A 23,423-nucleotide genomic window follows, 5' to 3' on the forward strand; every position below is an offset into this window, starting at 1 on the left:
GACCCTTTGTTTTGCAGGATGATGCCCAAACAACTGAGCCACTCCAGCCAGGGTGCTCCTTTGATTTCAAACAAACAACTGATTGCTTTTTTGCAACAGCTATTACACTGATAAGTTGTTTACAGGTCACTCGAGATGGTCATAGTAACAATGCTTCCATTTCATAGATATGTTTGCTTTTCAAGTCTAGTATTTGGGGTCTGTACCAATTTTTGGTTGTTTGCAAGTTTTTATATTATAGGTGGCATCTACAACACAAATAACTTTCCTCGGCGCCTATAGAATATATTAAACTTCTTCCTCAAAGAGCTTTGTAATACTACTAGAAAAATATGACCAAAAAGCCTAGACCAGGTGGGCTGAGTGAGTATTTGGGTGAATGGACACATGGCTTGATGGATGGATGGATGGAAAGTCCATCTGTTTGGCTTACTAATTTATAGATATCCTTTCCAAAGAAACACAATGTTAAAGTAAATTTCTCTCTCCTGCTTTTTGGTTAGGTCTCTGGATTATGATGATAGGCTATTGGTAGCATTCCAGCTCCCACGTAAGTGGAGGTCAACATGAGATTTTTATGAACTACTTAGAGTAAATTTGGTTAAAGACCAAATGTGAAAACACTAAAGGCTATTTCAAGAGTAGTCAAAAGCTGACCTAAAGACGCATACAAGGAAATGCATCCCAAGAAATCATTTCTCCTAAACAACCTGTCCTGTGCAGGAAGTAAATGATAAACAAATCATATCTGAATGTCTGAAGTTCAGCTGCGTTTTCTAAATAAAGGAACCAATAACACCTGTACCCTGCACAGGGTGCAAAAGGGAAAAACAGACATGATCTTCGTCCAATGCTTACAGTGGATTGAGCACTGTGCCACCTGCTTTTTTTATTTTCTATTTTTATTAATTCTCTCCCTTAGAGTGGAACAGAGTCTCAGACAGTACCTTGCTACAGTGTGGGTGGAATCTTTTTGCAGTAACCTAACTTTTCTACATGTGTATCGGTTTGCTAGGGCTGCCATAACAAAGTCCTGTGGACCTGTGGGGAGGAATAACAGAAAGGTATTGTTTCCTGGTTCTGGAGACCAGAAGTCTGAGGTCAAGTGATGGCAGAGTCAGGCTCTCCCTGACGGTGCTGGGGAAGGACCCGTTCCAGGCCTCTCTCTCCCCAAGCTTCTGGGAGGTCCTCTGTGCCACATGCTTTATATATATATATAATCTCAATTAATTTTTTAAAAGATCCTGTGAAGTCAACACTATCCACCCCATTTTGAAGATGAGAAGCCTTAAACTGCCAAGGCCATTCAATGAATGAACACCTGGCAGAGCTGGTTTAAACCCAGTTATACTGGTAAAGAAAAAGTATAAAATTTTGTATGTTCACTTCTAAAGGTGATCAAAGAAGATAAAATTTATTAGTCACTTCCTCTCCCCCCCGAAAAAAAAAATTAATATAAATGAAAATATACCAAAGGCCCTATGGTGGCCAGATACCACTCAGCAGGTAGGTCCAAGAGTGGCTATTCCCATTAGCCTGCTTATTTTTAAGGATTATTGGTGGCTATGCAGGAGAACCTACCTAGTGTCACCCTGTTGATGACAACTTCATTATAGATGAATAAGCAAGTCTTCCTGTAGTTCCTTGGCGTGCATGAATGTGTTGGAGAAACCAGGCTTTTGTATCCTTGTCCAGTGCAAAGGAATCTTTCCTGCCATCGCCAGGAGGATGTGGATGGGTGGGAAGTGAGGGACGTGTCTTAATGGCTGGGCTGGCACTGTTATCAATAAGTCGTTGTGGCTATGGTCCAAAGTCTGGCAGGAATTTTTTTGATTGAATGTTTTCTTTTGTTGCTGCTGCTATTGCTGGACAGCTGGAATGTAAAGGGCACTATATCCAAGCCACTAGAAGTCCCTGGACTTCCAGCTTCCCTTTCGATGTAGGGCAAGGGTAAAATCTGGGGGACTTCCTGCTGGTTTGCCTTTCAAACAGCTTGTCCTGTAATCCTCACCTTGGCACTCAGCACAGAGTAAGCAGGTATGAAGTCCAGGAACCCAAGGAGAGGGCACTTTGCTGAGAACCGAACCAGAGACCTCCTGGCTTCCAGTAAGTACTGTTTGGTGCGATCAGTTTGGGTTCTCAGGGCTGTGGTGATCTGGGAGCCTCGCTGAGCAACGTTGCTGGTAGGAGCTCTTCCTGCATCGCCTTTGTGAGCTGTACTGTCAGAGGGAAATGGGACCCCTTGATATCACATTCATCAAATTCTGGATGACATTACAATGATCGGGTTAGGCAACAATGATCGTGGGCAGATTCTCCTGAATGAGATCAAAGAGCTAAAGCTGAAAGGCTTTTTTCATTTGGAGGCCAAGACAACAAATGCAAGCAGAACTACGAAATGATTTTAATTCTTCTTTCTTAGCTAGGAGGGATAGAAGAGGGTTTAGACCCCAACTCTCCAGTTAAAATTCTGACTCTGCTTCTTTTTAGTTATGTGATCAAAGACCAATCGCTTCATCTCTCTGGTAAGTGCCCTTATCATTGTAAAAACAGTGTAAGCCATATGTTATGTGGTATAGATGTATGCGGCGGAGAGAGCAGACAAAACTGAGCTCTGTTATATTTCACTTCCTCGTGCAGAATTGCTCTCCCAGGAAACAGGGGGTTTGGCCCCAGTGGCTGGTGTCTTTCTCAGGCACTCCAGCTCATCGCACAGAGCTGTGCACACCCCTTGCACCAAGCCAGGGCCAAGGGCACCAATTCCTCAACGTACGCCTCACGACAGCCCAGCAAAGTCTTATTTGTTGTTTCACTTGTTGTTTATTTGCTTGCATAGTCATTATCGTTAGTATCTAGGGATACCTCACTCAACAGAGAGAAATTTTTCTCTGATCATGGAAGGTGTGAGCCCAGGGTCCAGGAAAACCCCAGGGGTCTTCAAACAGCTCTCACGTGCTTCTGACAAGCCACCAAAAGTAGACTTTGAGAACTTGTGTTCTTAACCTGAAGACTATCACCTATGTTTTGTTTTGTTTTTTTTAAAAAAAGTAGATAAAAGTATATAAGTATATAAACGTGTATAATTAAGGAATTCCTCTCAGTCATTTATGCCTAGGGGGAAAGAAGGAGTTGATGCAGAAGAAAAAAAGAAATCAGGAGGGAGGAGTGATACCATGCCCGTGAACGGCAAAGGTCCCTTGGCCTCCTCCCATTTTACTGGGACTGTCCCGGCACTGCCCTGTTCAGTGCTTCCTTCTAATGTGAGAATCTTATTCGGTCAAAGTAAAAAAAAAAAAAAAGAATGAGTCACTAAGACATTTCTGTTTTAAAGGCCTCCCTCCCCCTAGGCCCTTTACCCTGTGGGAGTCCCCTTCTCTCCTGGCCCAGTGATGGGATCGCTGGCAGCACTGTCCTGGGATCAGTCTCCTCGCGGGGTCATTTTCATGGTGTCAGCCTCAGTCCCCAGTCCAGCAGCCTTGCGAATGGGCCACTCAGATGGCTGAGGCCCTGGTCCTCACTTAGGATCCCTCTGGAGAAAATGAGCTCCCGGCATGGAGAAGGGCTTATCCTGGGCTTCCTCCTGGCCAGCAGGGCTCTCTCTCAGCTCTCTTTGTCCCATGGCATCCTGCCCTTGCCCTGTTCTTCCTTGTCCTTCTTGGTATTGCTTCCCACCAAGGGCTCGCTTATCAGAGCAGGAGCAGACCAAGTCCAGGGAAGACGCTCCTTTGGTCATCCTAGTGACATTTCCGCAGAACTGCCACTTGGTGAGCCCTCTTGGATGTGTCCTTGTTACAATGGCTACCGTCAGACCCAAGGGTTGGGGGAGGAGGCAGGTAATCCATTTGACCCACATTCCTGGACACCATCCTGATACTTGATGATCCTGTAGCTAACTAGTGAAGCACACTTTGGCAACTGACAACTCTGAATTCCTCTTTTTGTCAGGTGAGGACAGACAACCACAATGGAACCCAAACCTCAGAAGAGTCCAGGTACCCGCGGGTCATACTCTCAGAAGGAAAAATCTTTTTAATGAAAATGGCGAATAATTCCCATCAACCTAACTGAGATACAGAAGATCGTTTTAGTGGGGATAACAGGTAGCATTCTGGGACAATGATTCTTAGTTTGGAGAATGTAGCAGAGACTATGCCACAACTTGTTGATTTACTCACTTGTTGCTTCCAGTCTTTGCCTGCTACAAGAAAAGGTGGTGTAAACTTTTGCGTATGATTGCTTTTTTCTGTTTTTCTTTTGTATGCATTTTATTGCTTTTATGTCTGCTTTGTTTGACATCCGCTGCTTCCATTTTTACGCATTTAATTGCATTTATTTATTTGTGTGTTTGCTTGTTTATTCGTTTATTTTTTCTAAGAGTATATTCTTTTACCTAGGAGTAGAAGGGCTGGGTATGGTACGAGGATGGTTAACTTTCTTTTCCAAGTTTATTTGTTTAATTTTTTTAAACCGTTGCCGAGACATAATTGGCATACAATAGGCTGACATGCTTAAAGTCCTTACGTCTATCATTTGGTAAATTTTGACACCTGTAAACACCTATAAAGCCATCACCAAAATCAAGATAATGAACATACCCATCAGCCCACACGTTTTCTTTCCCCTCCCTCTCACCTTCCCACTTCCTCAGACAACCCCTGATCTGCTTTCTGTCTATAAATTACTTTGCAGGGTATATATTTTTGTATAAGTAGGATATACATTATGCACACTTGTTGTCTAGCTTTTCCCTTAGCATAATTTTTTCAAGATTCATCTATGTTGTTGCATGTAACAAGAGTCCATTCCTTTTTACTTCTGAGTATTCCTTGTTATGAATATATCACAATTTATTAATCCATTCACCTGTTGATGAACCCCTGCGTGGCTTCCCGTTTTGGCTATTTCAAATAAAGCTACTATGAACATTCATGACAAAATTTGGTATGGTCAGATAGCCCTGTACTTAAGAGTGTAATAGTTCTTTAACTTTTTTTGGGGGGTGGGGGTGATAAGGAAAATAAAACTAAGCATTTTAAAGTAAATAATTTAGTGGCATTAGTACCTTCAATGTTGTGCAACTATCACTTCTAACCAGTTCCAAACATTACCATCCCTCCAAAATAAAAGCCCTTACCCATTAAGCAATTTCTCCTCCTTCTACTCTCCCTGCCCCCAGCCTCCATCAACCAATAATCTATATTCTATCTCTATGGATTTATCTATTCTAAATATTTCATATAAATTAAAGCTTACAATATGAGACCAGCTTCTTTCACTAAGCATAATATTTTTAAAGTTCATTTATGTTGTGGCATGTATAATGACTTTTTCCTTTTTAATGGCTGAATAATATTCCGTTGTGTGTATAGACCACAATTTGTTTATCCATTTATCTGTTGATGAACATTTGGGATGTTTCTACCTTTTTGCTATTGTGAATAATGCTACCATGAACATGTATGTCCATGTACTTGTTTAAATATCTGTTTTCAGTTCTTTGGGGTATATACCTAGGATTGGAGTTGAGGGATCCTATGGTAATTCTATATTTAACTTTAAGGATTCACCAAAAATTTTTTCATATTCTACCAGTAGTGTATGTGGGTTTCAATTTCTTTACATCCTTACCAACACTTATTATTTTCAACTTTTTGAAGAATAGCCATAGTAGTGGGCATGAAGTGATTTCTCACAGTGATTTGGATCTGCATTTCCCTAGTAACTATGCTGTTGCATAACTTTTCATATGCTGATTGGACACTTCTATATCTTCATTGGGAAAATGTCTATTCAAGGCCTTTGCCCATTTTTTAATTGCCCATTTTATTGCATTGTAAGAGTTCTTTATATATTCTTGATACTAGAATCTTATTCTTATTAGATATATGATTTGCAAATACTTTCTCTCATTCTGTAGGTTGTCTTTTTACTCTCTTGATAATGTCCTTTGGTGCACAAAGGTTTTTAATTTTGGTGAAGTCCGATTTATGTATTGTTTCTCTTAGTGTCCATGTTTGATGTCATAGCTAAGAATTCACTGTTAAGTCCAAGGTCATAAAAATTTACCCCTATGTTTTCTACTACAAGTTTTATGGTTTTAGCTCTTATAGTAAGGCCATTGATTCATTTTAAGTTATTTTTGTGTATAGTGTGATATAGGTCTCCAACTTCGTTCTTTTGCATTTGGATACCTAGTTATTCCAGCACCATTTGTTGAAGGGGCTAAATGAATGGCTTTGGTGTCCTTATTGAAAATCAGCCACCGATACATGGGTTTATTTCTGAACTCTCAATTCTGTGTCATCAGTGCCTGTATTAGTACCATATTCTTTGATCACTGTAGTTTTGTAGTAAGTTTTGAAATTGGGAAATGTGAGTTCTCTAATTTTGTGCTTCTTTTTCTAGATCATTTTGGCTTTTCAAAGCCCCTTGCAATTCTATATGAATTTGAGGTTAGGCTTATCCATTTGGGCAAAAACGGTCATTGAGATTTGGATGGAGATTGCATTGAAACTATGTGGATCCAAGATTTATTTATTTTTTGCATATGGATATCAAGTTGTTTCAGTGCCCTTTATTGAAATGGCTGTCCTTTCTCCATTGCATTGCCTTTGCATCTTTGTCAAAAAGTCAGCTGTTCATATATGCATGGGCTTATTCCTTGAGTATCGATTTTGTTCTATTAATATATTTGTTATCTTTGTGCCACGTTGTTTTAATTGCTACAGCTTTATAATAGTTCTTGAACTCAGGTACTTTTAGGGTTCTAACTTTGTCTTTTTTTTCAGTTATTTTGGCTATTCTAAATACGTAGCATTTTCATATAAATTTTAGGATCAGCTTGTCAATTTTAAGATTCTACGAATTCTACAGAATGTCATTAGAGACTTCTAAAACCAATTTTCATAGAATATTGACATTTACTGAGCCCCCTAAATTTAATGCCACCAAAAAGCACCTCTATTATAGGCAGATTGAAGATTGGTTTACAAGGAGGGACCCCCAAAACTGGAATTATCTTCTGGAGAAAAGACCCTTTGTAGTAGAGGCTTCCCCTACTAGATGAGTATCCTAGGAACCCATCTGTATCAGTGTACCAGCTGGCATTGTTGTGAGAGGCTGCATTCGGATACAGTTTTGTTTGTTTTTTTTGAAGACTCTTTAAATGCATTTGCCCATTTCATGATGTGTAATTTACAAGCACACCTGCCCATACTGCTCTGAGTATTCAACAGTTTTGGACCAAAAACGGCATGACCCCTGTGCCCCACCCTCCCTATTCACCCAATCTTGCCCTGAGCGACTTTTCTTTTTTGTTCCCCTGGATGAAAAAGTCCTCAAAGGGAAGCGTTTTGCCAGTGGGGAAGAGGTGAAACAAAAACAGCAGAAGCACTAAAGACATCAAAATTGATGAGTTCAAAAACTGTTTTGAGCAGTGGAAAAACTGTCTCAATACTTTGAAGGCAGAATTGTTGCAAAAGGAAGGAGGGAAGGTGCAGCGGCTGCCCAGGAATTACTAAACACTAGCATAACGGCCCCACAGGCTGTCTTGCCTACCCCCTGATTCTGTTTTCACCGGATAAAAAAGCTCTCATTCTTTAGTAAAGGCTGCCTTTTTGCAAGCGAAGACCAAACTAGAACTATTGGCTGCCTGGGAAAGCAAAACCAAATGTTTTTTTACTTTTTTAAATTTTATTTTAACAACATTAGCTGTGCTTTCTAAATAACGACAGTAGTTTATATTTCATGCAGACATTTTGGAAAACAGAAAAAAATCAAAACTGCCTATGATGTTCATACTTACAAAGAAGCATTTAATATTTTGGGAACCCCTGCAACCACTTTTGCCACCTTGTTTTCCATGGCAGGAGGTTTTTTTTTTTTTTTTTTTTTTTTTTTTATCTTGCTCCTGTGGCTGGTACTTCCGCAGGGAGAGAGCCAGCTAAGCACTTCGGAAACAGGGAACCTAACAGGTGTGAGCTGAGTTAAGGTGCTCCTAAATGTCAGCTGAATGACGGTCCCTGCTATGGGTAAATAAGAGTCACACTTGGTCTCTGGGTCCTGTGTTTTCCTGGCCTGTTATAGAGGTTTTGTTTGTTTGTTTGTTTGTTTTTGTTTTCCATCATTGAATAATTGGAAGACTTCTCCAGAAGTAAACAATGTTTTCCAACGGAAGCAGTTCTCTTCAGAAATTTACAGGGAACAAACTAAGTGCCTGTTCACTTTCTTTTATTAGGCAAACCATTTCCATATTATTATGAAAATGAAGTCTACAGACAAGGCCATTTTATTAAGTCTCCACCCCCTCAGCTCTTCTCCTCAGAAGTAAGTATTCACTGTGATTTTAGCAGACCTCCTGGCAGCCTCTGGAGCATCTTAAAGAATCCTTCTCCTCCTCTGAGATTTAACTACGATGCAAAATGCTTTCATTTTTCAGAACTCTTGGAAAAAGCGCTTTTTTGTTCTGTCAAGGAGTGGGAAAAGGGACTTACGTCTTTCCTATTACAAAGACCATCACTACCGAGGTTTCATTGAAATTGATCAGTAGGTATCCAACTGAGAAAAAGTTTCCAACAACAAATACTAATGTGTTGCATGCAAATTGAAATTTAAATCATTGCTGAAAGAAGCAAGGGCTTCATACTTATATTGGTTGTTGAAAAGGAGCTAAAATGGGGAACATTTGAGTAAAAGATAGCTAAATAATTGTATCATATTGTATATTCTAGTGGTAAAGTATTAATTAATAAAGCCTATAGGTACATAAGACTTTGCACTTAATTCATAGATGAGAGAGAGCAGATGGAAAGACCATTTTATAAAGCGAAGATAGAGTTTTAAAATATTTAAGTTGGCTTTTTTGTCTTTAAGGGATTAAGTACAGAAACATTAGAAAACATGATAATTTGTGGAATCAAGATACCAATTAAAGTAGGCATTTTTGAACTCATTAATGCTGAACCAGCTCTAAACTTATTTTCTGAAATGATTAGATAATTTTCAAAACATTGAACAAGGAAACCTAAAGTTTTATTTAATTTGAATTCTGGCAGAAAACATCGGTCAGTTTTCTTCCTACTTTTCTATTTGCACCTGTGTAATACTTTATGTCTGTATCTAACAGAAATTCCCATGTAGAAGCTGGCATAAGTAGCCATGAGAAAATGCAAGCTGTGCAGAAGATGTTTAAATGCCACCCCGATGAGGTGATGTCCATCAGAACCACGAGCCGAGAATACTTCCTCATTGGCTTCGATAGGTGAGCAGTAAGATAACACAGGGTCTCCTGACTACAGAACGAACAAACAAACAAAACCATTTTAAAACAAGAAACAGTAAACACGTTCACGACCTTAAACAGCATCTCGGCAGTCTTCATGATTTGTTAAAATACCTTGAAAAGTCACAGTGGGCGTTTCCTAGGGCTGGCATAATAGCGCGCCGCAAAGTAGGTGGCTTAGAACAACAGAAAAGAGTACCTTTGCGGTTCTGGAGGCCAAGTCCGAAATCAAGGTGTCACGGGGCCATGCTCCCTCTGAAGCCCCCAGGGAAGACCTGTCCCAGGCCCCTCTCACTCTCCTAACTTCTCGGTTTGTGGCAGGCAGCGTAACCTCAGTCTTCACATGGCCTTCTTCCTGTGCGTGTGTGTCTCGGTGTTCAATTTCTCCCTTCTATATGGACACTAGTCTTATTGGATTAGGATTCCACCCTGTTTCAGTAGGACCTCATCTTAACTAATTACATCTGCAGTCACCCAACCGAGTTTCCAAATACAGTATCCCTCTCTATATCGCGGTTCACTTATCACGACCTCACTGTATCGCGGGATTTTTAAAAATATTATATTTAATTATTTATCACGGGTTTTTCGCTATATCGCAGAATTTTGCGGTACTATATACATATGTTGTTAAAGTTACGTCAGTTTAAGAGTGTAGAATATGTTTAAGACTGTAAGTAGTGTTTATAAAAGTGTGGAAAAGGTTAATAAGGGAGTGGGAAAGGTTAATAAGGGACTGGGAACTTATAAGTGTGGGAAGGGTTTATAAAGCCTTGAAACATGTATAAATACTAAAATAAATGTAAGATTTCTACTTCGCTGATTTTCACCTATCGCGGGGGTATCTAGAACGTAATACCCACGATAAATGAGGGAATACTGTAGGTCACATTCTGAGGTTCTGGGGACTGGGACTTCACTATATGAATTTGGAGGGGATACAATTCAACCCGTAACAGTCACTGTCACCCCAGATGCATACCATGTAAAGGAATCAATACATAAACACCTGTACAAGCCACATGTATGGGGAGGGGGGAGGGGCATTCCTGAAGGAGTCCTCAGTTGTAAGAAGGTGCCTCGTGGATTCTTCCTACACGATCCCCTGCTTGACAGAGAGGCTAAGGTTGGGCGAGGAAGCTGTGCAGAGGAGGCGGCCAATGCTAAAGCCAAAGTATGAAAAGCCTTGATCTATTTCAGACCCATCCAAAGGCAAAAAGCTTTCTACTGAATTGTCATGAGTGTCAACAGAAAAGAAAGATGATTTATATAAATCTTTTCAAGCACATTCTTCCCAAACACACACATCCTCTCGAGGGAGGCACGCCTGGATAGCTACACAAAAAAATGGCGCCGACAGGTGCGGGGCTCGCTTGGGAACACAAAAGAAATCAGTGTCAAAGTGAAAGCTCCAAACCCTGTGATTACTCCTGTTATTTTCTACTTTTCTTCCCATTTCCTGAGCTTTCCTCACATAAGTGGCATGAGGGCTGATTCTAGTTTGTGAGTGTGGAGGTGGTAAGGAGCCAGGGGGTCATTCAAACTCCTGAGGAAAAAAAAAATCCTTATTTGCTGGGTACCTGCTCCAACTGCATGTTCCAAACTTAATAATTAAGATCTTCCTCTGGTTCAAAAGGAGCGAAGGCGCTATTGTTGCCACATGCCAGCTGAAAGTTTATTCCTATCCACAGGGAGAAGATTAAAGACTGGGTCTCCTTCATGTCATCATTTTGTCTGGATACTAAAGCAGCGCAACAGAATACAGAGGTGACTCCCCATCACTCACAAAAATAACAGGGCACCTGAACACAGCCCTCCTTTCATGAGGGAACAATGGTAGCTTTTTTTTTTTTCCTCCTTAGCAACTGGCATTAATACAAGGAATAAATAAGTGAGAAAATGTACATCCTTGTTATTTTTATGATTAACAAGGGGGGGGGACACTTCTGTGTTTTGCAAGAGAGCTAAAATACAGACACTTCAGATTTTCATTATTGAGGTTACAGAGTGAAAATTAACTGTGGCATTTTTTAATAGCAGCTGAGATGGCAGTATTTTCCATTATTGTTATTCAAGGCACATAACAGCTACCTTTGGAATGGCTAAGTCTAGGGTGGCTTCTATGAAAACACTTTTCATTTATCTTGCGTTTTTAATATAATGTCTCTTTCATGTAAGGGCTACTGACTTTACATTTTTTTAGTTTCCTTCCTAAGAACCTTTGCTAATTCATACAAGTCCTTTTGGAGGGGAGACCTTTATAAAGGAAAGTTGGGTCTCTAGGTATTCTTTTGACATGTTTTCTAGGTTGTTCTATGCTTCCAACAAAAGCAGGAGCCAAGGAGGAAGGGAAAGCAAGGTGTTTCTTACAAGTTGACTCAGATTATTAGAACAAAAGGGTGAGTGCAGAGAGCCATAGGGCTGAAAAAAATAGGTTGAGGGAAGATCAGGGCATCTCTGATGGCCATGCTGAGAGTTCTCAAGGATTTGGAAACAGGAGAGAAACAAGATCACCTCCTGTCTTAGTGAGGGAACACTGATCAGCCCTATTAATGTTGATGGTGAAAGACCAGAGACAGGGAGCCGGGAAGGAGCTGTTGCTTCATTCCAGACAAGAGATCAATGGTGCCCTGATTCCAGTATTTCTTTTTCATAAGCAGATGAAACTCCCGTTGGATGATACAAGGCCCTCTTCAGACCCCAGCCCTCTCCATGGTTCTTTCAGCACATGGGACGCTGTCAGCTTCGCCTTACCAAGGGCTACTCTTCCAGACGTGGTAATTAGGACTCGCCCCCTCTCTCTCAGGATGGGAGTCTGTGGAGGTTTCAAACATATCTCCAGTGTACTTGACACCTTCCTCAAACCTGACCTACCACGAGAATGATTCTTGGCCCTGATGTTTATCCTGTGTTCAGTCTTTTGGCCACACCACAGATGAGCCTTACTGCTTACGCTGCCCATCTCTCAGTGGATTCATTCACTGTGGATGCTCCTCCATATACACCTGGGCATGTTGGGACGATTCCCCGCTCCGAGTTAAACAAAAGGCTGGCTGGTAACCTTGTCCTTCCCTTCACACACAGAGCGTGGATCACCTCTGTAAAAAAAATGGCTGAAACACCACTTGATTTCCTGCCATATCATCTGTACTCTTCGGGAAAAATCAGAATTTTCATTAATTTCCTTCATTTACCCAGATGAGTCTGGCTTCTCCGTGTGTGTGTGCGTGCGCGCGCGCACGTGTGTGAGATATCATCTTCATTTATTTTTTCTTTTTTTAAAAGATTTTATTTACTTATTTTTAGAGAGGAGAAGGGAGAGAGAAAGTGAGGGAGGGAAACATCACTGTGTGGCTGCTTTTCTGCACGCTCCCAACTGGGAACCTGCTCCACAACCCAGGCCATGTGCCCTGACTGGTTCACAGGCTGGTACGCAACCCACTGAGCCACCCCAGCCAGGGCAACATCTTCATTTCTAATGAAATTCATTTAAAGAAAAAATATATCTGCCCCTTGAAAGCGACTTGTAATTATAGTGTCGGCTCTCCTGGATTTGTGGTCTTTCCAAGTCTGCATTTTATTAATAAATGGGGTCAGTGTTTTTTTCTTCTGCCATAAATACCATTTTGTACCTTAGAAATGTAACCATGGACTTTCCCTTCTCCCTGGGTACCAGGCACATGTTAATAGGGCATACATAGCCTCCTGTTTTTATCTAGTTGGAACTTGTCCAACTATTTTAAAAGCATTTTGTGGCTTATCGCACTCACCAAACCAAAACCTCATTTGGTGTTTGTAGGAAAGGTGACAGGAAACAGGGTTGGGAAGATTAACCCTTTTCAGTAAATGCCTCTTGCTTTTCACTCACGATACCCCTTCCCCCCAAAGATAATGTTATTGGTCATCCCACCTTTTCACAGTATGTATTCCAGTCCAGTGGCTTTTTCAATCAGCTCCAGCTAAGAACACCATCTGCTTGGTTGGGATTTATTGTTGTTGAAATTAAATTAGATCCCTTCTTCATCCCCAGCTCAGTGTGATCTGGCTCCACGAGCGTGGAGCTGCGTAAGTGGACAGAAGGACATAACTTAAATGCATCTGTCTTTTAAATCACTTCCTTTCAAGAGCTCCCTAGAGAATATTCAGGGTCTTTTCAAATCCCTCTGCTCTAAGCTATTGTTCTTGGAAGAATTAAAATGTACTATTTTCCTGCGATGGAAAGTAGCTACTGTGGTTGGTAGAGTATCTTGTATCCATTGAGGAGGGAAGGCAGTGATCGCTTGAACTGAAATCACCCTGAAGCCTATAATTCTACTGTCACATGATCAACACTACCAAAGTGCATTGCTATGAAAACAATAGAAGTGTGCGGGCAGAGCACAAAAGAGAAATAGTGAGCAGGAAAAGCAAAGTGGTGTGCTTTAACTCTGGGCTAATAATTACCTTAGATGGCACTGGGTGAAGACTAGAAAAAAGAGGGAGGTGGGGCACTTCGCAGAGCTTAGTGACTTAGAATAACACTCCCTGAGAGAAGCACTTGCTCTGAGTTACAGGTCCCAGTGGTAGAGCAAAGCCTGAAAGATAAGCTTACGTTTTCACATTATCAGGGGTGAGCCAGACTCAAGGCTCAACTTCAAGTGTGGGATTCTGGATGTAACCTTGGAAAACTCTCTGATCTTATCAATCCAATTAATCTACTATGGCTTTCCCAGAAAGCATGTGGTTGAATTCTGTCTCTTGCAAAGAAAAAGAAAAGCATTAATTCTATCTTCATCTCTTTATTCAGCATTTCATGAAAAAAAGTTTTCCAGGACTCAGACCAGCTCCTCTACCACATGATTTCTTTCCAGAGACCACACAAGACAAAGAAGAGGGTCGTTATGTCAGTCCTCGAAGTATTCTTTTAGAGGTAACCCCTCCCATTTATTAATCATTTATTACTTCTACAAATATTTCCTGAGCCCTACACTGTTCCTGAGGCACGAGGCTGGCTCAGTGGAACACCAGATCAGTCAATCAGACCCAAGTGATGTGCTCAGTGTTGACACCTGAATACGAGCCAACCAGGATACAAGACAGAAAGGGCTCTATGCTGAAGGAAGGTGTAGAATGCCCAGAGTGCACAAGGCATGGGAGGCAGAGGAGCTGACTTCCAGAGAGAAGACCAGGGAAAGTTCCAGGAAGATGATGTATGACTACTTGCTAGGTAAAATTCGGATTTGGGGGCTTGACTTGGGCAGTCTTTCTTCATTCTGAGCAGACACAATAATATGATCACAAGTATTTGGGTGACAAATTGTGTGGTGTGTATCAGCTAGTCTTTTGATCAATTGGAAGCCCCTACTGAGTGCCTTCTGTGTGCTAGTCAAGGTACTATACTAGGCATGGAACTCTGCCCTCGGAGCTCACAGTCCTACCAGTTATCCCATGATAATGCTACCCAAGAGGCATGGTCACAGAACTCTGGAACCAATAGAAAAAGCAGAGATTTTCTCTCTCCACTGGAGTCAGGGAAGGCTTCAGAGACCAAAATGCCATATGATAGGTACAGAGTGAATAGTTCCTGCTGAGCTGTATCCTAGAGTAAGTGAATGGCACAGTGGGGACTATGCCAGACAAAGAGCCAGACCATGATGGGTCTTGACTGCCCAGCTAACTTCATTCTGTAGTCAGCACAGAGACAGTGATGGCTCCAGAGATGGGACTGGCAAAACCTGAATTATCTTCCAGTACCATTAACCCAGGAGTTATAGTTGAAGTGGATGATAGAAGAGAATAGAAATGGAAAGTAGGAAGACAAAATTAGAGAAAAGGGGCATTCAGCATTTTCCAAACTGGGAGTTTTCTACAAGATGGTGACAAGTGTTCACATAAAAGAACTGTTCTGGGATCAAATAAGATCCAGAAACACCAAATTAATGTAAATTAAGCGTCTTAACTGAAGAATTCTCAGAGTCTTTAGTAAGCAGTGATGCATCATAAATATACAACATCCAGCATTTCCCAAGCTCAGTTGACCACAGGACCCTTCCTTCACCAAAATATTTTCACACTAGTGTTCCCTGGGACACAGTGATGGCAACCAATCTCTTTAGGACAGCCCAACCAACTAGTCAGTTGTACTGAGCATTAGTTGTACACCTGGCATTGACTAGGTATTTATTGGGATGGAAAATGCAGTAAGGCAGATAAAACTAAGCTAAAAGACCTTTTTTTTAAAAAAAATTACAGTTTACATTCAATGCTATTTTGTATTAGTTTCAGGTGTACAGTAGTGGCCAGGCAATCACATATTTTATAAAGTGGTCCCCCTGATATTTCAAGCACCCACCTAGCACCATTTATAGTCACCACAACATTGACCATATTCCTCATCCTGCAATCCACATCCCTGTAAAACTACCAATTTGTACTTCTTAATCCATTCCCCTTTCTCATCCAGCCCCCCCAACCCCCGTCCCCTCTGACAACCATCTCTGTATCTGTGAGTCTTTTCTATTTTGTTTGTTAATTTTCCTTAGGATTCCACATATGAGTGAAATCATGTAGTATTTGTCATTCTCTGTCTGACTTCTTTCACTTAGCATAATACCCTCTAGGCCCATCCATGCTATTGCAAATGGTGAAATTTCATTCTTTTTTATGACCAATTAGTACAGTGGTACCTTGGTACTCATTGTTAATATGTTTCGGAACTCATGACGAGTGCCAAAACTGACAAGGACTGAACAATGAAGCATTTTCTCCTGTGGGATGACATTGTGACTCATACAAGTCCTAGTACATACAATGAGTCACGAAGAGTCCCGAGCAAGCGTGAGTGCTGAAACATTCTCTTTTTCTTGTCAAAAATGCAATGAGTACAGGGTTTAATGAGTTCTGAAGCTGACAAGTACCAAGGTATGACTGTATTCCATTTTATATGTGTATACAATGTATACAACTTTTTAATCCACTCGTCTATGGATGGGCACTTGGGTTGCGTCCCTATCTCGGCAGTGGTAAATAACGCTGCGATGAACGTAGAGGTGCTTTATTATTTCAAATTAGCGTTTTGGGTTTCTTCAGATATATTCCCAGAAGTGGAAGGTAAAAGACCATAGAAAAGAAATTAAGTACAAAACTGTTCAGTAGAAGTTCAGAGAAGGGAGACCCTGGCAGTGGCTGTGGTGGTCAGGAGGCGCTGTGGGACCTCAGCCAGGCCTGAGCACAACTTTGTTAGGCAGAAGGGCAAAGGGCATTCCTGGTAAAGGAAAAAGCATGAAAATGGGCACTAGAAGAGCACCACTTGCAAAGGTGGAATGGGAAGACTGGCTTGACTGGAATGGACTGTTCCAGCTATGGGTTGATGCTTAATTTATTGGGTATGCAACAGAAAGCCCTTAGGGTTTGGAGCAACCATTGCCCCAAGTGGCCATCTTGGTTCTGAGGGGCTTGCTGAAAACCTCTCTGGGGCAGCATTTTCTAAGACCCTTTATAGCCCCTCAAAGCCACTGTGGGTCACCTGTGAACATAGTAGCCTGAGGCCAACTCTGCATTGTATGGTGACATGATTTCACAGTAGAGCTTGTTGGGAAAAAGAATTTATGTCATTAAGTGCCTGCTAATGAAACACAAAAATAAATAGCAATTTAGTCTAATAAAACAGTTGCAGCAGGAGTATGGGGAACCCAGGAGAGGCAGAGACTCTAAGTGTGCCCAAAGCTTGAGTGGCTCAGTCCCTCAGAATGAGCACCATTATTTACCCAGTGGTGGATACATTTCCTAGTTCAGGGCCCAGAGCCAACATGTGAGGGGGGAAAAAGATACCTGGCTTATGGGGAGACTCGCATCCTTATGTTTATTCCTTTTGTCTATAGCTGGATAATATTATTGCTTCCAATGAATCTGATGAATCTGTTTTTGTACCTGGTAGTCCAGACCAGGTCTCTGAGAGAATTGAGCATCATTACATGTCAATGAAATCCTGGTGAGTAAAACTGCCGTATTTTAAAATTTTATTTTAGTCAATGTACTGTTACAGAAAACTACTATTGAAATATTAGTGCAAAAGCCTCACCATAGATCAAATTCTACATTGTTCAGTAATCTCAAAACAATAAAAAGTGAGAATTGGTTTCACTCCCCATAGCAAACCATTAATGACGTCCTCAGGACATTTCTCTGTCTCCTGGGGAAGTTATTTTCCATTTTGCATTTATGTCTCTTAAGTGCTCATTTCTGTCTCCCAACCTTCCCAATGCAAAGGGTTACTTTAACTCCGTATCCACTTTTAAATGGACAGTTTGTCGGATTTGATTCTGTGACTGTGATTTTGACGGTTGGACCAACTTCGACATCTTGTTAATGTTCACGTGGCTGTTAGCTGCTTAAATGTGAAAGTTGTAAATAGACATGCTAAAAGAGGGTTTGTGTTCACTTCTTATACTCTAGTTTGTTCAAAGATACAACCAATGAGTCTGCTGCTGGCAAAGAGGAATCCCAGACCCTTCCGGAGTCCCAGCATGGAGAGCTTCACCTACAAGAACAAGGCTCAGGAAGTGACTCTTGCCTTTCACCTGCCAAAACAGAAGCCCAGACCACGAACGGCAAAAAGGAATCAGCCCCACTGACGGTTGTGCAATTGACTATATTAATCAAGTAAAGTTCTAATTTCTCAAACTTTGTGGGCCCTCAGAGCAAGGCAGGCTTCCTTATTTGCTCAGAATTCAAAATTTAAAGCAGCTCCTAAAAATCTCAAAGTCAGCCAAGAACCTGGCCAGTTTCCCCTTCTCACTGATGTGGTGGCCAACCACACTGAGCAGCGGAGCTGGGAGCAACACAGTCCCTTGGGCCGTGGGTGGCATTTTCAAATATATTTTTTAAATCCTTCCTTGGCTAGTAGTCTTTCAGGTCTTAGATCATGCTGATCTGTGGAACATGTCACCCAGCTTTTACTGTTAAAATTATGGGCATGCAAGTACCAAGAGGTTTGGTTCTAGACTTGAAGAAGGAGGACATTTGGATGTGAAGTGATGGCAAGGGTCTTTGATGAGACTGTTCTCAATTTTAACTCCTTTCAGCGTCTTCTATGGAATCATTTCCAGCTGAGAAATGGGTCAACTGACCTGCTACGGGCAGCTCTATAATCACTTCAGTCCATTTTATTCTCCCTTCTCTTCCGCAGTGTCTCCCATCCACTACCCCATCCCTAGAGGGGTTGGGGAGGGCTTCAGTGGGTACTTTTCAGTCATTGCAACTAATATTCTTTTCTAAATGTTTTGGATGTTCTTTCACTGGAAAATGCTGTCCCCTAGGAGGTCAGAAAGTTGACCTTGAAAGCACAGCTCAGAGCCAGAGACAGCTGCCTGATCTGACTTTTACAAATGTTTTATTTCATAGTAACATTCCTGATGAAAGCTACGTGGAGAAGGAGAATGTGTTCCTTTCTCTTTCTGACATCACCGATCATTTGGCTCTCACAGAAGCCGCAGGGCAGATATGGTAAGGCTGGAGATGTGTGGGGTACTGATGATAAATTGGGTTGAAAGATGTGAAGACAACAATTATACCTTGAAACCCTGTAGGGGGCAAAACTGATTTGGAGATAGTGGACTGTGCTTCTGCTATTGGTAGCAGGTCTTTGAGGCAGAAATAAGGGTACAGTTGTGGGACAGTCAGCAGGGAGGTGGATGAGTATAAGAGGACCCAAAAGTCCTCGAAGGAGCACATTTCTGCTTTTCTTCAAGGTGAGTAAAAGTGGGCTGGAATACGTATGGTCCACGGAAATGATCCCAGTCAACGAGCGATGAGTATCTGTGAATGAATGAAGTTCGTGAAGCCAATAGGAATCTAAGGTCTAAAAGGAAAGGATGTATCAGTGTCCAGGCGTCCAGACACCAGCTAAAAACCTGCTGGTCGGGGACAGACACAGCAGACTCGGGGACAGATAATTTTCTTAAAATTTATTTATTTATGTTTATTTTATTCTAATTCTCTTAAAGACTTTGTAGTTCATTTTGATGGAAGATGACATTTTTACAAGGGAAGAAAGCCCTTTCATGTCACGTAGGTGTTATACCCCAACTGCCTTGTAGTTCAGTAAGGGGGCAGGAGCCACAACCTCGCATTTGTCCACATTTCCCACAATCTAAGACTTAATAAATACTTGACTAAAACTGTGGACTTCTCTGTGCCTGGACTTTCTTGTTCATTAATTTATTTGTTCACTAGATATTTATGGTATAATCACTGTCTGCCGCTCACTTTCAGTAAATACTTTCTGAGCACCTTTTGTTCACCTGGAGTTATGGCTTATAAGCAATTTTTAAAAAGGTGGCACCATACTTTTGGTGAAAAAGACAGCCCCATAAACATAAAATGCATTTTATTTGACTATACAGTGAGCGAGGTGCTTACACAATGCAATGGAAGCCTGGGGTGGGGGAGGAGCAAGTCATTCACGCAAGGGAAGAGGAACCTCGGAGGGCTTTGTAGAGGTTTTGGAGGAAAGGTCCCAGGCTCCCACAGTGCTGAAAGAGGAAAGAATATTCCAGACGGACAAAGGAGTCCAACTACTTCAGAAGTGGTACAGTATGGCTAAAGGAACTAGTGGGAGTAACAATGGTGAGGGGTCCCATCTGTGTCCCCATCCATGTCCGGAATGGCCAGCAAGCACGTTGTCACACGTGGGTCAGACACTGTATTCTCCCTGCAGTGTGGCTCACTGGAAAGGCTCCCGGCGCCTGGGGTGCTTATTTTACCACGGGGACCACCTTTTGGCCGTGAATGACCTGAGGCCCCACAGCCTGGAGGAGGCCTTCTTGTTTCTCAGCCGGTCCATCCGGAAGGAGGTAAGTCCTGCTGGTGGGTCCTGCTCAGAGCAAATCAGTGCCCGAAGGGACGAGACCAAGGTCTTAGTTGGAGTCTGAACCGCACTCTGAACACAAATGAGACTCTTCAGTCCTCAGCCACCAAGTGTACGTAAGAGAATAAGAAGTGCAAATAGCACTTCCTACAATACATGTAAATAACAGAAGGTTATTTGAGGGCCCTTTCAAAATTCGTTTATATAAAGTAATTTTGGAGAGAGCGCTGGCCTAGGAGACTGAACAGCTGGCTGCAGGACCTCAGACGCAGCCCGATGTGGCATGAAGAGCTTGCATTAGACTGGCTCAGGGTTTGCATCTCACATCCTTTAACGAACTTTCGGCCTCAGTGTTTCCCAATATACAATCAGGAATTGTGATAACATTAGTTATTGGTAAATTAAATGAGATAATATATCTAATGTACTTACAACAGTGACTGGTCCATATTAAGTGCTCAGATGTGGTTCTGCCTATTAGGACAGTCTCCAGATTGTTCATTCCTTCCCTTGGCCTTCTTCATTTCTCAGGAGCCACACAATCTTGGGAAAATCACTTCTTTCTCTGGGCATCAGTTTCTACTCTCTAAAATGAGAGAGCTGGGCCCTAGCTGATGTGGTTCAGTGTCTTTATTGTCGGCCTATGAACCAAAAGGTTGCTGGTTCAATTCCCAGCCACGGTACATGCCTGGGTTGCCGGCCAGGTCCCCTGTTGCAGTGCATGCGAGAGGCAACCGATTGCTATAGCCATCACACATCGATGTTTCTCTCCCTCTCTTTTTCCTTCCCCTCTTAAAACACATAGAATATTAAAAAAATAAAATAAATTAAGTGAGAGAGCTGGTTTTCAAACTGTGCGAGTTCTTGGCCCTGAAAATGACAGGAGGTGAGGAGAGGGAGGGGACAGTATGGAGTTTCAACTAGAGCAATCTGCATTTACCATTTCTCTTTATGTGTTGGACTTTGCTGTTAGCTGTCTTTGAAAAAACATTCTGTTGACTTACAATTTCTGCAAACCACTGTACAGGATGACCTCTCAAATTTTTTCCAGCTCTGAGAGTTTATGATTATACGTGCCTTATCTCTTCCATGTCACACAAAAGCCTTGTTGGTTAGACAAATTATACTACCCCTATTATCTAAATGGGAAGCCAGGAAGGATAAGTGAGTTATCTTAGATACCTAACTAGTTAGTGGGAGAGTCAAGACTCATTCACTCATTTACTCACTCACCCAACATTTATTAAACATCTGCTTTATGCTGGCTATTGTGCTAGGTCCTAGAGCTACAAAAATGGCCTCAGCCTGAGCTTAAGAAGCTCACAGCTTCGTGGACAAATCAGGTATCTTATATGCTAGTTACGATACACTGTGTGCCTTGAAATATGAACTGGAGCCACGGTGGCGTTAAGGAAGAATGGAGTAAATCCATTTGAAGGAAGCCAGAAAGGTGTCTCAGAGAAGGAGATGTTGGGCTAGGGTTTTGAAAACGAGGATAGGCGTTTGTGCAGTGGAAAAGAGGTAGCTTTCAGGGGCCCAGTCCAACAATCTGGTAACTAGACTTCCTCTGCCAAAGACCCATGCTGGGGACGAGTGCTCCACATAATCTTCTGAACTTTTGAAAAGTTACCAAACAATGCTCTCACCCAAAGATCCAGGCGTCGACTCTGAAGCCAAGAGAAGGATTTTGGCCTGGGAGCAGATCCAGAAAAAGGATTTTTGCCTGGGCGTCTAGATTGTGAAGTCACTTGCATGGGAGGGGACGACAGCATTTCTCCTGTGTTCAATCTGCCTGTCCCTTTCTCTGGGGAACAACTAGATGCTTCAGAGAAGTCTGGGGTGTTCACCAACATGATTATCTTGGATGACAAAAAAAGTTCCCCTACTTTCCTACCCTCTCCCTCCCTGACTTATTTCTTTATGTTAAAATGGGTCTCCAGTCCTTTTTTAAAATTCAAATATCTGGCCTCTGGAAGGAGAAAGAATGTTGAATGTGGGGAGACATGGAATCAAAGGCAGGGCAGCCAAGGCCCACTATTGCTAACGTACCTGAACCAGGCGGGTCTAGCCGCCTTCCTTGAAAGGACTAAAGGAATGAGGCAGGGATGGGTAAAAGCAGCGAGAGGAGAGAATGCGAGAATTTAAAAGGAGGGGAGGAGATGCTAGCTTTTGCAGGAGACTCACACCAAACTTCAATTTTCTCCCCATTTAGTCCAGGGCTGGTTTTATCCTATGCTCTCATTTCAACTCTTTAGTATCCAGTAGCTTTTTAATTCTTGGGACAAATGGACCTATCGGGCACCATGCCATTTGGAATCTGTCCTAAAGGTTCCAGACAGTGGATGTGAGAGAATAAAAATCCATCTTCCACCTGACTATACAAATCATTCTGGCTTCCTCTGCCCAGAGATTACAGTTCATCACAGGATTTTCTTCAAAACCAGCTTCAAAGTATGTGAATGAGGACAGACTGGGAACATATAATCCTAAGTATAATCTTTAGCCATTTAATTTTTTTCTTTCATGTGTTTTAGAAAGTAAAACTCACCATCGGCCGGATCCCAAATTCAGAGAAATTTCACGCGGTGGACTGTACATGCCCCTTAAAATGCCAAGGTGTCCTACCTTTGCAGCTAGATAGCTCTGGACTGGAGAGGACACCGAAGAGGACTCCAGCCATTAAAAAGGGTCATCAGAAAAGAACTGGAGAGTAACATGTTGGGTTCCACTGGAGGGGTGAGCACAGGACCTAGACTCCGTACGGGGCTCTGCCACTTATTGCGGTGTGATATGAGGCAAATGAACGCACCTCTCTGAATTCCCACACCAGCATCCTAACAATGTGGATGATGATGCCCTTGCTCACTACTACATCAGGGATGCGAGGAGGGCCATGTGGGACAAGGACTATGGAACATAGTGAAAATATAAGGCCTTATCTCAGACTTTGTTCCTAACATCACAGACACAGATTGGGTAATTCCCTCATCAAAAATGTGCTGTGTGTTCTGTGAGGTCGTGGTCCACACAATCCTTTCTTGGTTACAAAACATATAGTTGGAAATACTCATCCCAGGAAGGCAAGATTCCCGAGAGAGAGGTGACACCACATCAGCTTTCCCAAATGCCTCATGGCCACGCTCCAGAATGCCAGGACAAAAATGCAACACACACACACACACACACACACACACACACACACACACACACACACACACAAGAATGAAGGAAAAAAGGGCGAAAAATAAAAATAAACAGAATGCCAAGACAGAGTGGCCCTTTGGATTTAATAATTAT

The 23,423-nt window shown here is 42.0% G+C and overlaps 1 protein-coding gene across 1 annotated transcript; it reads left to right on the forward strand.

The window, feature by feature from the left end:
• Window positions 1-1,860: 1,860 nt before the first annotated feature.
• On the forward strand, window positions 1,861-23,069 carry PLEKHS1 (pleckstrin homology domain containing S1). The gene is made up of 15 exons (XM_090278634.1): window positions 1,861-2,106; window positions 2,491-2,525; window positions 3,677-3,764; window positions 3,946-3,992; window positions 8,237-8,325; window positions 8,438-8,544; window positions 9,125-9,259; window positions 10,972-11,047; window positions 11,941-12,057; window positions 14,067-14,189; window positions 17,140-17,249; window positions 17,714-17,920; window positions 18,662-18,763; window positions 19,977-20,112; window positions 22,661-23,069. Exons 4-15 carry the CDS (start codon window positions 3,965-3,967, stop codon window positions 22,838-22,840), a joined length of 1,410 nt encoding a protein of 469 aa, XP_090134760.1. The 5' UTR covers window positions 1,861-2,106; window positions 2,491-2,525; window positions 3,677-3,764; window positions 3,946-3,964; the 3' UTR covers window positions 22,841-23,069.
• The last annotated feature ends 354 nt before the right edge of the window (window positions 23,070-23,423 follow it).

The sequence above is a fragment of the Furipterus horrens genome, unplaced genomic scaffold, assembly GCF_987537825.1.
Source record: "Furipterus horrens unplaced genomic scaffold, mFurHor1.1.pri manual_scaffold_5, whole genome shotgun sequence".
Taxonomy (NCBI): Eukaryota; Metazoa; Chordata; class Mammalia; order Chiroptera; family Furipteridae; genus Furipterus; species Furipterus horrens.

What these genes read in the sequence shown, in the direction of transcription:
- PLEKHS1 (XM_090278634.1), top strand. Translation starts at nt 3,965, where the DNA reads ATGGAACCCAAACCTCAGAAGAGTCCAG. An exon ending in CAAACCTCAGAAGAGTCCAG is followed by an intron (nt 3,993 to 8,236) that starts GTACCCGCGGGT and finishes TTCTTTTATTAG; the next exon opens with GCAAACCATTTCCATATTAT. An exon ending in CAGCGCAACAGAATACAGAG is followed by an intron (nt 11,048 to 11,940) that starts GTGACTCCCCAT and finishes TTTCATAAGCAG; the next exon opens with ATGAAACTCCCGTTGGATGA.